Below are 13,376 nucleotides of genomic sequence, written 5' to 3' on the forward strand. Positions count from 1 at the left end.
TTTTGGAGTGACAAAGTTGAATTGCCCATAGACACTATTCTGAATGGAGCTCCCACTTCTCTGAGGTCTGCACAGACTGCACTGAAGCCTTCCTTCAATTAGTGAATTGTCCTGATAACAGGAAAGGAGGGCTGATTTAATCATATCAGGAGGTTGCTGCAAACTGGTGTGGTTTTAACACAAGTCGAATATTATTTGCTAGTTCATGATGGTCAGCCAGAGGGATGAATACCATTACTTTAAATCACCTCATTCTAAACATCAGTAGCCTAGCTGCAGCTCCTCATTACAGATGTATGACGACTGCGCAGCGCAGCTTGCCGACACTCTTGAATTTGCAGCACCTCTCGCACTATTCGAGGGGGTGCGCGCTACCCATGCTTCTTTGGCTGTAATAACTAGGCTACCATGACCAATGATTTCTGACACTTGAGGAGGGTCTCTCAGCTTGCTCACTGAATAGTAGTCTTTAAAAAAATAATAAAAAATAAAAAATGCGCTTGATGACCCATTAATTTCTTGGATCTAGAGACTCACTAACTATGCCAGTCGCTCCCATTTTCATTGTAGTTTCGAGTATTATTTCCAGGTCAAAATTTCAGTTTCCTGTGTGGCTTGTTTGTAGGCTTCTAAAAATGGCCGGTGATGGAGGCGCTCTGAAGGATATCAATGAGATTAAATCCCAGTTCAGGACTAGAGAGGGTTTTTACAAACTACTGACCCTCTCGGATTCACAACAACGAGGCGGACTACCTCGGGGTCTGTCCGCAGGTACCACGGTGGGCCCCGGGGGTGGACCGGGTTCGATACCCGGTGGTGGTGTAGGTGTGGTGCAGGGGCCCGGAGCTGCCTCCAGCAATGCCGCAGCCAACTCCTCTCCGGCGGGATTCCTCCCTCCTGTCCGGGTCTCCATGGTGAAGCTTCAGCCGGAGGACCCGAGCGAAGAATCCGAGAGAGTGTGTTTTAACATCGGAAGAGAGCTTTATTTCTACACCTACACAAATATAAAGAAAGTAAGTTGAATAACGGAGCTTGCAGTTAATTAATAGACGACTGAGATTGATTATTAGCTAACATTAGCCACGTTCGTTTGAGGCAATCGAATCATCGTGCATTCATTATTGTTTTGCTAAGCATCAGTAGACCACAGAAAATGTTGCATGCAAGTAAAGGCGTGTTGACGATGTGGCTGGAATGCAACAATGTTGCAACATATCAGAAATACAGTTTCAAGAATGTAGCTGCATTGATGTTACAAGTAGCGCGTCATTTTTGTGACAGCAAATGTTTGCATCCGGTTTTACCACTCAATCGCGGTTTTGAATTCCAAAAATGCCTCAATGGGGAAGAATCTCAATTTGAAACACTTATTTCCTCTATTCTGCCATATTCAAATGTATTTTTAACATGCACCAAATTGAACTTCCACAAAGGGGACAATCACTGAAATAGAACATAAACAGGGAAACATTTTTGAAAAGGCTCTTTTGAATTACCTTATACTGTCACTTGTTCTTTATAAAAGCTGCTTGCTCCTAACTCTCTCCCCCTCTGTGTGTTGTCTATGTAGGCTGTGGACCTCAGTAAACCTATAGACAAGCGTATCTACAAGGGCACCCAGCCCACCTGCCATGACTTCAACCAGTACTCTGCCACAGCAGACAGTGTGGCCCTCATTGTGGGCTTTTCAGCAGGCCAGGTTCAATACCTGGACCCCATTAAGAAGGAGACAAGCAAGCTCTTCAATGAGGAGGTGTGTGTGTGTGTGTGTGTGTGTGTGTGTGTGTGTGTGTGTGTGTGTGTGTGTGTGTGTGTGTGTGTGTGTGTGTGTGTGTGTGTGTGTCTTGTCTGTGTTGGGGTGGGGGGTGAGCTATAGCCTATGTCTCTGTTGCCATTTGCTTTATTTCATAAGAATATTTGGAACACTGCAAATACTTTTTTAAGAGCTCTTTTTAAGTACTGCCTGCCTTTTTAGGAGAATAATGTTCTTAAAGGCCCAATGTAGCCATTTTTATATAAATATCAAATAATTTCTGGGTAACAATTAAGTACCTTACTGTAATAGATTTCCATTAAAATGGGAAAAAATATATATTTTTTTAGTAACAACAAAAAATTCTCAAGCAAGAATGTTGCCAGGACTGTCTGCGGGGGACTGAGATGAGAGGGTCAAATGGAAAACTAGCAGTTATTGCCAGAGAGGTTTGGAACTCTCTTTGTTATTGGCCTACTAACCAATTTAGTGAATGCTGATGTCACCATGGAAAACTGAAACTACCGCACATGCAAACCTGCTGATTAGAAGGTCTTGTGTAGATTGTATTTTCAACCAGCACCTATCAGGATTTTACATTGATAAAATGTTTCATCAGCTGTTGTACAATATGATATTAAACACAGGAAAAACAGAATTTTGGCTGCACTGGGCCTTTAATTAAATTCAGAAGATGGAGTGTGATGATGATGGTGTACTTTTCTTTGCCTTTGCTTGGTTTCTCCTCTAAGTCAATGAACCTCCTCCGGAGCACTGGATTTAAATCCACTCTCTCTGCTGTTCTATCTCTGTCACATAGCTCAGATATACCAACATGCCTCACTTCTATCATAGGATAACATAGAAACAAGTTGATGATATACAGGGCCCTCTGTAATTATTGGGACAGTGCATTTTTGGGGTTTTGGCTCTAGACTTAAAAGTTTGACTATGGGGTTATAGTGTAGACTGTCAGCTTTCATTTGAGGATATTTTCATCCATATCCTTTAGAAATTACAGCACTTTAATTATTTTGATTTCAAATCCAAACCTTTTGAGTGTAGAGCTTAAAGCCTCACTGTCTCAATACTGAGTGTACTGTAGGTCTGGTTTTCCAGACATATTAAACCTAGTCCTGGACTAAAAGCACTTTAGGAGGACATAACCACTGCCAGTTCAGATATTAGTTAGTTGTCGTGACAGTTGGCATCCTCTTTCACATACATCTCTTACCATTGTTGCTGAAAATAGCATATAAGCGTGTCAAATGTTCCAGTGTTGCTAATATAAAATTCTTATTCTCCACGCACCCCATGTCACCTTTCAGAGGATGATAGACAAGTCCAAGGTAACCTGTCTGAAATGGCTGCCCAAGTCAGAGAACCTGTTCCTGGCCTCATACGCCAGTGGTCACCTCTACCTCTACAACGTGGAGCACCCGTGTGGCACCGCCGCCCCGCAGTACTCCCTGCTCCGCCAGGGCGAGGGCTTTGCCGTCTACGCCTGCAAGACGAAGACACCCCGAAACCCGCTGCTGCGCTGGGCCGTAGGAAACGGAGGCCTTAATGAGTTTGCCTTCTCGCCGGACGGCGTGCATGTGGCGTGCGTGGGCCAGGACGGCTGCCTGCGCGTCTTTCACTTTGACTCCATGGAGCTGCAGGGCGTGATGAAGAGCTACTTCGGCGGCCTGCTGTGCGTCTCCTGGAGCCCCGATGGCAAATACCTGGCCACGGGCGGCGAGGACGACCTGGTGACGGTGTGGTCGTTTGCGGAGAGCCGCGTGGTGGCCCGGGGACACGGCCACAAGTCCTGGGTGAACGTGGTGGCCTTTGACCCCTTCACCACCAGCCTGGAGGACGAGGAGCCCATAGAGCTGAGTGGCAGCGAGGAGGACCTACAGCAGGGGCCGCTGCACTTTGGCCGCGTGCGCACCAGCAGCACGCTGTCACGCCTCTCCCGCCACAGCTCCAAGGGCGGCTCGCCCTCTGTCACCTACCGCTTCGGCTCGGTGGGCCAGGACACACAGTTCTGCCTGTGGGACCTGACGGATGACGTGCTGTACCCGCGGCTGCCCCTGTCCCGTGCCCTCACCAACACCTTCGGTCCCGCCATCCCCTCCTCTGTCAGCGGCACCATCAACAACACTACAGGCGGAGGGAGTGGGGGGGTCGTAGGCGGGGTAGAGGGCCACCACCACCCCACCACTAACCCCCACCAGCCCCCCACCATGCCCCTGCCACTCCCCCGCTCGCTGTCGCGCTCCAACTCCCTCCCGCACCCCGCCGTGGCCAACGTCTCTAAGGGCCAGAGCACGACAGAGGGCGGGGGAGGGAGCGGAGGGGGCAACGCCACCCCTTTCAGTATCGGCCGCTTCGCCACACTCTCCCTGCAGGAGCGGAAGTCGGACAAGTCTGGAGGGAGTGGGGTGGGCGGGGAGAAGGAGCACAAGCGCTACCATAGCCTGGGAAACATCAGCAAGAGCAATGACAAGATCAACGTAGCGCCACGCAGCAGTCGCCTGGACGCCGCCAAGGTCCTGGGCACCACCCTGTGTCCGCGGATGCACGAGGTGCCCCTGCTGGAGCCCCTGGTGTGTAAGAAGATCGCCCATGAGAGGCTGACCGTACTGGTGTTCATGGACGACTGCATCATCACCGCGTGCCAGGAGGGCCTCATCTGCACCTGGGCACGGCCGGGTAAAGCGGTGAGTCCTGCGGTGAGTCCTGCGCCCCGCCTTCAGTAACGTTATGGCGCGAAACATCTATCAATGAATAATGCTCTGTAGGCTGTCCTATCAGCTTTTAGTGTAGTAGTTTATACTCCAAGTTATTTGAAAGGACTTCTGCTCTTGAGTATTTATGGATTACTTGCCATGAGTCTAAACTTTCTTCCTTTCTCTCTCTCTCTCTTTCCGCTGCCTGCCCCCTCCTCCAGAACTTGACAGCACAGAACGGGAACTCTCCCAGTGGCACGGTAGTATAGCTGGAAGTGGAACTTTACACTCCCTCCTCCCCCCACCAAACCCCCATCTTGGCTGAAGAGGGGCCAGCATCTGCACTCGATCATCACAGTATTGCACCCCTGATGTATTCCCTTGCCTCTCACCGCTTCTCTTTAGAAAGACTACAAAGCAAAATGGGGACCGTCCCTCTTTTCCCAGAAGCATAGAGAAGGCAGACTCCTCTCCACCCTGCTAACACTACGAAAGTCAGTCATTTTTTTTTATTTATTTACCTTATCACAAGACTGAAGTAATTTATATTGTAAATAATTATACGAATACTCTATAAATTCAGAGGATAAAGAGTATCGAAATAATGACTCAAGCGAGTGAAAAAAAAAATAGAATAATATTACTATATGTAGATCCTATATTGTACATAGCGACACAGTTAACATTGAATGTCTGCAGTTAGGGACCTGAAGATGTAGTGTTTCTGTGTGATAGAGGTCCTTGATTTGTCATGTCCCTTGAAGCAAACTGGTTTGGTTTGTCGATAAAGATGGACGCATTTAGGGTCTTCGGCATCAAAGACTTTGACCCTGGTGCAGTACGGAGAGCAATCTTCCTATGGCTGTTACTACACTCTTCAGCTGAGACTGTCCGCTGCCAGGTATACTTGTACCTAACACGACTGCACAGAGTGACACACTGTACACAAGTACACACTGTACACAAGTACACACTGTACACAAGTACACACTGTACACAAGTACACACTGTACACAAGTACGCTTTCGATCAGTGTAGCTTCCAATAGGCTCCATTCCACTCACACCTGCAATGCCTCTTGCAAGATTTTGCACATTCGACAGTCATAATTTTAGCCCACAGAAGGAAACTAGATGCAGTTTGTCTTGTTGTGATTTTTTCTTTTGTGTTATGTTAATTTATTTCAAGTCATTTCAAGCTACTGATTCTAACGGGACTGTATTATTTGTGGATTCTCTGCACGTGATATCCATGATATTCTACCAACCTGTGGGCCTTGCATCAAACCATTGTTTTACCTAGAAATGATTTTGTGTGGGTTTTGAGGTTCGGTATGCTGAAAGGCATGCGACAACAAATGAGTCAAAGCTACTAGTGTAATAACACCAGACTAGAAATGGTGGTGGACCAACAACAAACATGTGGAGAAGAAGTGACTTTGTGTGTTTTTAAGATCTGGCCAGTTAAGATAAGAACACTGTTGGTAACAGAACTGTTTGCTCTGGCAAGTTCAAGGAGCTACCCTCTTATTAGTGTATGTCCTAATAACAGTTGTGAAATAGCAAAAGGTGACACTAAACCCAAGACTCAAATAATTGAATGTACACTGAAGACTACCATCTGATTGGATGCCTTGTTCAATACTGCAAGACGATGGGAACTAACCATTTTATGCCAAGGGAAGAAAATCATTTCCATTTGTTTTTCTTTTTGACCGTTTTACAGCAAACCATAGCATGTAATGTTTAATTCAGTGTGCATTATACATATGCCTGAGGTGATGAAGTTAGTGGCAAATGACATCACAGTATCAAGTTTGTATATGGAGATCTGTTAATAAAATTCTAAACCCAAATGCTACCTGTTATTCTCAGGCTATATCCATTTTATTCATTTTTATATTTTATATTTTTTTGTGATAAATACTCCAGGCTCTTGCGCTTTAATTATCACAAAATAGAGGTTTATCTTGTCATCCAAGATCTATTCTCTTGTTTTTAAAGTTTTATTTTGCATGACTTTGAAAAATGTGAAGATTTTATGTTTCTTGAACATTGAAACCCTGTTGAGATTTTCATCATCTTGGGCAGAACATTTCACTTGTGCTGGCCAGCTGGCTACTCAATGTATTTGTTAAATCTTGCATGAGAGACTGGTTTTCATAACAAATGTTGAGTTAAAAACATGCCAGAGAATGGTATCTGGTAGGAAAATATTACATTTAAAGAAAGAGCAATATGGTAACACATATGTTTGAGTTTGCTTGTAAGTGTAGAAGGCACTGAGAGTTGTATTACACTGGGCTATAACGATTGAGTCCAGAGAAATGACATGAAACCGTCTCTTGCTCATTACACTACGATCAGAGCCGGTTGCAGATAAATGATCAGCTAGGGGGAAATCTGATTTTCAAAATGTTGATGATAAATATATGCATGGCATTTTTCACCAACACGTTTCTGTGCCAATGCACCAAACAATGAATATGCAAAGTATAGTCCTGCATACCGATTACCGACATTGGGCGCTTCAAAATCATGGTTTGCGTTTACAACACCACAATCAAATAGACTACTGGATGTCAATCTCGACAAAGACAAAATACATCCCTCCCTACCTTGTACCAAGTATCGAAGGCTTGGCTTGACAATATCCGAATGTTATTAAACTTGTAGGTGTTTTGTAGCCGATATCTCTTTCCATTCATCAGTTTGAAAGCTGGAATTCTATTGGAGTGGACGAACGTGCGCTGTAGCCTACCGGAGACTTCTGAAGTAGCCTAATCAGATAAACATTCGCACTGGGCACACATTTCAATGTGGAGAATTGGGTAATATTTGGTAGAAACGTTGATCGATCATATTCCAACCTATTTTCACCCACTCAAAAAGACAGCCAAAAGTTTGTTGAATTCCCAATGTGTTATCACTCTGCTTTCAACCATCTAAAAGCACAACCAAATTCTAATGGAAAGTCAATGTCTAAAATGTTTATTTAAGTACAACTGAATGTGTTATCTCTGTGCTTGATCTAATAGCACAACCAAATGACCTGGATTGCAGTTAGTTGCGATGACATTAAAGTACATGGTGCTAGTGATCAATGCCGTTTGAGATTCTGTGCAGATTATTATAGCAATTGTGAAGACTTCCACAGACCTGCGACCCTGAACATGCACGCTTTCTATGATTACATAAAATACATTTATTGTTACAGTAACCGCAATGTGTCCATGGATGGGTTCCTCATTTTAAGTTTGATATATACTGTTTCATTCGTTTGTAAGCAAGCTTTAACATTAGGCTATTTACTGTCTTACAAAAGTAATATTGAATTGTGTTTGGTTGACAACACAAAACAAATAAACATTTAAAGGAGAGTTCCATGTGAGGCACTGGCTTAATCCTATTCTTTAACTTTTATTTTTGGTTGAGATGGAGACTTGAATCCAACATATCCTTTTTTAACTTGTCGACAAGTTAATAGGCTATTTACCTTATCTCAAAAGTTATTAACTTGTGTTTGGTTGTCAACGCAACCAAATATAAACATTTGAAGAAGATGAATCTTCTGCTTGGATAGCTCCATCTGTGCCACTGAGTCTGGCTTTAATTATATGTTGGATTCACGTCTCCATTTCAACCAAAAATCCAAGTTGAGGCACAGGACTAAATCAATTCAAACTTAAAATGCATTTAAACACAGTTTGATTTGATTTAATCCTATTCTTTAACTTTTATTTTTGGTTGAGATGGAGATGTGAATCCAACATAACTTGTAGATTCCATTTGCAATCAACCAAAGCTTGAAGCCCTAGGCTTATATGTATTGTCTATTTTTACTTGAATCCTGGGCTGAATTTAAACAAAAGCTTTTGATGACTTCCTGAATGCTATATAGGCCTTAATAGCATCATTGATGATACATGACTGATAAAGGATGGTTACATGTTACATTGCTCTGTTGAACCTACCCTTTGCAATGATTTCAATAGCAAAGGTGAATCTATTAAGTGGAGATTTCTCAACAATCATTCTCACGATAGCACATTGGTAATAGTCAATGACAAATACCAAAGCTTGGTTAAAACCCTGCATGGGCGACTGAAGAAATAACTATAGTAGGTGCTGCCCAGCCTATAGGTTTTTTTTCTTATTGTGGATATTACATTGAAGATCTGACATTGTTTGAAAGATACAAATTCAACATGTGTTATAGAAAATGTGTCTATATTGAAAATTGGTTACCATGATGACATCATCATGTGATTGAAATGTAACCCCCAAAACAACAGGTGATTACTGTTTTCAAATCCAATGTATTTTTCACGTAGATTCCACGGCACAATAAGCTGACAAATGATCATGCAGCTATCGCCTGGCAAGTGGGAGGCACTATTTGTCAACCGATCATTAGGGTGTTTTTGTATTGTGAATCCCGAACCAGCCCCTCACCCCTGCCAACTCGCAGGGCCCTACGTGGTCACGTGTTGCTGACAAAACTCTTGAGGATGACTTCCAGAGAGTGGCGAAGTGATCAATAAGCACATCGAGTGTGTTCGAGCAGTAAGGCTTTAACGCTGCCGACTAGACGAAAGTCAACGAGTGAAGTCGGGGAGGGGCATGGTTTACAAAGAGCAAGAGAGAGACTATAAGGACACTGCTGACCTGCAACACGACTAACCACAATCTAAAACTGACCCTTAACTAAATCCTTAACTACTTTGGTCCCAGAACTAAATCCTTAACGACATTGGTCCCAGAGATTCTCACAGTGAAAAAGCTGAAATTCATACTTTCATTCATCTGCTTGATCTGCCCTCATATTTTCAGGAGTATTGAATAACAATGAAGTACCCCTCAAGATACACATGATTTAGCTAGTTAAAATGAAGTGTAACACCTAGTAATTACATTGTACTTCTGCAGATATTACATGTACTCTGTAGTGTACTAGTGCAGGGTTTCTTAAACTTTTTGTAGACTTGATGCTAAGTACAGATTGGACATTTTTTGCTTTAGTGTGTGTGTCCAAAAACCACTTGCCCAACATCTTCTTAGTTATGTTAGGAAGTTTGCCATCTTCATGACCGCCCTGGTAACTTCACCCCAACTTCTCTTATCCCCAGAACACAGTAACTTAAAACATAAGTGTTTTTCTGACATTTTAGGGAAATTTAACTGAAGAAAAAAAATACAGCCATAGCAGAGCCCCAAGTCCCATGGGGACATCCTCTAGGGCCCGGATGTTCTCCCCATCAAAGGCCAGCGTGATTTCACTCTCATGGTGAAATGGATTTCTGCCAATGTGCAGTAAAGGACTGGGAAGCGGTGTCAACAAAGTAATAAAAGATAAATACACATACAAAGAACATAACAAATGTTCAGCTGTACTTTTATATAAGCATACACACTTATTTTTATGAAGAAAGATTGTTTGTTTATAGGCATACCTTGTCACGGATATACTGCAAAGGCCACTCGGGTCCTCATTGTAAAGGTAGGGCAAGAGCAGGATCGCTGCTGTGGTGTCGAGTCCTAGTAAAGTAAAGCAATGATCTTGCTAATTTTATAACAAAATACACATTTTTAATGTACTATGTATAGGCTACATTACAGAAAGGGAAGGAATAAGAGCAAATACCTGTGTGCCTCTTCTGTATTGTCCTTCAGCGACTGTCGAAATAGCAGGATGATGTCCTCACCCCTGCCTCGCCTCTCTACCTCTGCTATCATTTTGCCACTAGCCTTGTGGAGTCCTTGAATTATCTTTTTGCCTATATCCATTCCATGTTCTTGCTTAATTTCTGAGAAGATCTGAAAACATAATTTTTACACATTGTATTTCTGGAGGTTTAACTTAATTCACATAGACTTAAAAAATAGCAAATGTGTGAGCTAACTCACAATGCTGCAGTGAAGCAGTGCAGGAAACTCATTAAGGCTCTCTTTGAAACACTTAGGTTGGAGTCATTAAAACTCGTTTTTAAACCACTCCACAAATTTCTTGTTAACAAACTAGAGTTTTGGCAAGTCGGTTAGGACATCTACTTTGTGCATGACACAAGTAATTTTTCCAACAATTGTTTACAGACAGATTATTTCACTTATAATTCACTGTATCACAATTCCAGTGGGTCAGAAGTTTACATACACTACGTTGACTGTGCCTTTAAACAGCTTGGACAATTCCAGAAAATGATGTCATGGCTTTAGAAACTTCTGATAGGCTAATTGACATCATTTGAGTCAATTGGAGGTGTACCTGTGGATGTATTTCAAGGCCTACCGTCAAACTCAGTGCCTCTTTGCTTGACATCATGGGGGGAAAAAAAGAAATCAGCCTGAAGGTACCACGCCTGAAGGTACCACATTCATCTGTACAAACAATAGTACGCAAGTATTAAGACCATGGGACCATGCAGCCGTCATACCGCTCAGGAAGGAGACAAGTTCTGTCTCCTAGAAATGAACGTACTTTGGTACAGAAAGTGCAAATCAATCCCAGAACAACTGCAAAGGACCTTGTGAAGATGCTGGAGGAAACAGGTACAAAAGTATCTATAAAAAGTCCTATATCAACATAACCTGAAAGGCCGCTCAGCAAGAAAGAAGCCACTGCTCCAAAACCGCCATAAAAAAGCCAGACTACGGTTTGCAACTGCACATGGTGACAAAGATCATACTTTTTTGAGAAATGTCCTCTGGTCTGATGAAACAAAAATAGAACTGTTTGGCCATAATGACCATCGTTATGTTTGGAGGAAAAAGGGGGGCACTTGCAAGCCGAAGAACACCATCCCAACCGTGAAGCACAGAGGTGGCAGCATCATGTTGTGGGGGTGCTTTGCTGCAGGAGGGACTGGTACACTTCACAAAATAGATGGCATCATGAGGAGGGAAAATTATGTAGATATATTGAAGCAAGATCTCAAGACATCAGTCAGGAAGTTAAAGCTTGGTCGCAAATGGGTCTTCCAAATGGACAATGACCCCAAGCATACTTCCAAAGTTGTGACAAAATGGCTTAACGACAACAAAGTCAAGGTATTGGAGTGGCCATCACAAAGCCCTGACCTCAATCCCATAGAAAATTTGGGGGCAGAACTGAAAAAGTGTGTGCGAGCAAGGAGGCCTACAAACCTGACTCAGTTACACCAGCTCTGTCCGGAGGAATGGGCCAACATTCACCCAATTTATTATGGGAAGCTTGTGGAAGGCTACCCGAAACGTTTGACCCAAGTTAAACAGTTTAAAGGCAATGCTACCAAATACTAATAGAGTGTATGTAGACTTCTGACCCACTGGGAATGTGATGAAAGAAATAAAAGCTGAAATAAATCATTCTCTCTACTATTATTCTGACATTTCACATTCTTAAAATAAAGTGGTGATCCTAACTGACCTAAGACAGGGAATTTTTACTAGGATTAAATGTCAGGAATTGTGAAAAACTGAGTTTAAATGGCTAAGGTGTATGTAAACCTCCGACTTCAACTGTACACAGCTGAAATATTGTTTTCCTTTTATTGATCCAAGTGGATTGACAACCTCAAATTAATCTATATAAAAATGAGCCCACATCGTTTGTTTTTGCGTGAGCAAGGGATTGCTCTTGAAAAATCCCTCATCTGTGAATCACTCAAGATTTTATCATTGGCATGTTCTTCTTCTTCTCTATTTAAGCTCGCCCAAACATCTTCATTTTGTGCCACCTTCTTCAAAAGGTCAGGTAGTGGGATGTATTGAAAACTGCCTCTGTCCTGTTCTTCACCCCTCAGATGTATCTCACTCAATCTAACCATTCTCATTTCTTTACAGCAGTATTGCTCCAGTATCCACTCTGTGTTGATGCTTCTCATGCACTCTTCAAAAACCTTTATCTGGTTTAAAAGCTCACACAAGTTAATGTCCTCATCTATATTGATATATTGCCAAGCTGATTAGAGACACGGCTGCTACGCAGAGGGTGCATTGGAAAGAGAACGCAGTTGCACTTGGCCAAATTAGTTCCAGTAATGAATGAAATAATTACACTCAGACACGTCGCGACCCATACTTTAAGAAAGGCTGTACGTGTGTGTTTATCTTCCCACTTGGATCGCGCTTACAAAAGCTTTCAAATTAGGGTCAGGTTGGGACTTAGACCCTAACCAAATGTTTACAAATTACGAAATTAAATATCGGTTTGCAGGTCAGGAGTGTCCTACAGCCTTTTCCCTGCAGCATGCTCCTAGCAACGTGGCAGTGTTGCCATTGTCTATAAAAGTTATTTGTAATGTCGAAATATACATATCCAACGCCCATATCACACACTCACAAACTGTACATATATATGTGTACATTGTACTATCAATTAGTGAGACTGAGAGCCTCGAAATAATATCACATAAAATTGTACATATCCACTGTATAGCCTACATATGAGTCGTGGAAAAGGTGGTTCCAGTCAGGTCTTTAGCGCCGTTTGCGTGGGTCAAACAAAAACACCATAATGAATAGTGCCTCCCACTTGGTAGCCTAACTGCATGGTGCAGTCAGTGACAAGCAACTACAGTGACTTGAAGGTGACTGCATAAAAAAATGCATGACCTTTGATCACATGTTTTTGCAAAGTTCACGTAGTGTACATGTAAATGCAAGTCAGATTTGTTTTCTTCCTATAACGCAACACACTTTGAAAGGCGTGACCACCGATTTAGCGAAAGGCATCCATAGGAAGGATAATGGGCGTGCTCAAATTGATCACTTTTGTCAGTCACCGGCTTTCAATGTGTGTTGCATTATGGGGACACAGATTGCCTGACTTGCAACTACATGTCGACTGCATGCACTTTACATAAATCATGTGATCCGATTTCATGACGTTTTTACTACAGTCAACTGTTAGTTTCTGCAGTTGCTCTTTAC

The 13,376-nt window shown here is 42.7% G+C and overlaps 1 protein-coding gene across 2 annotated transcripts; it reads left to right on the forward strand.

Annotated features, from left to right (window-relative positions):
• The first annotated feature begins 473 nt into the window (after positions 1-473).
• LOC106580858 (WD repeat-containing protein 20) lies at positions 474-6,322 on the forward strand. 2 transcript variants are annotated; one of them, XM_014162351.3, is made up of 4 exons: positions 474-1,013; positions 1,571-1,753; positions 3,082-4,470; positions 4,689-6,322. In XM_014162351.3, the coding sequence occupies exons 1-4, from the start codon at positions 543-545 to the stop codon at positions 4,734-4,736; spliced, it is 2,091 nt and encodes a 696-aa protein (XP_014017826.2). In that variant the 5' UTR covers positions 474-542; the 3' UTR covers positions 4,737-6,322. The 2 variants fall into 2 exon arrangements, with proteins under 2 accessions (XP_014017826.2, XP_014017827.2); XM_014162352.3 differs by having other exon boundaries at positions 3,082-4,458.
• The last annotated feature ends 7,054 nt before the right edge of the window (positions 6,323-13,376 follow it).

This window comes from Salmo salar, chromosome 20, assembly GCF_965601325.2.
Source record: "Salmo salar chromosome 20, fSalSal1, whole genome shotgun sequence".
Taxonomy (NCBI): domain Eukaryota; kingdom Metazoa; phylum Chordata; class Actinopteri; order Salmoniformes; family Salmonidae; genus Salmo; species Salmo salar.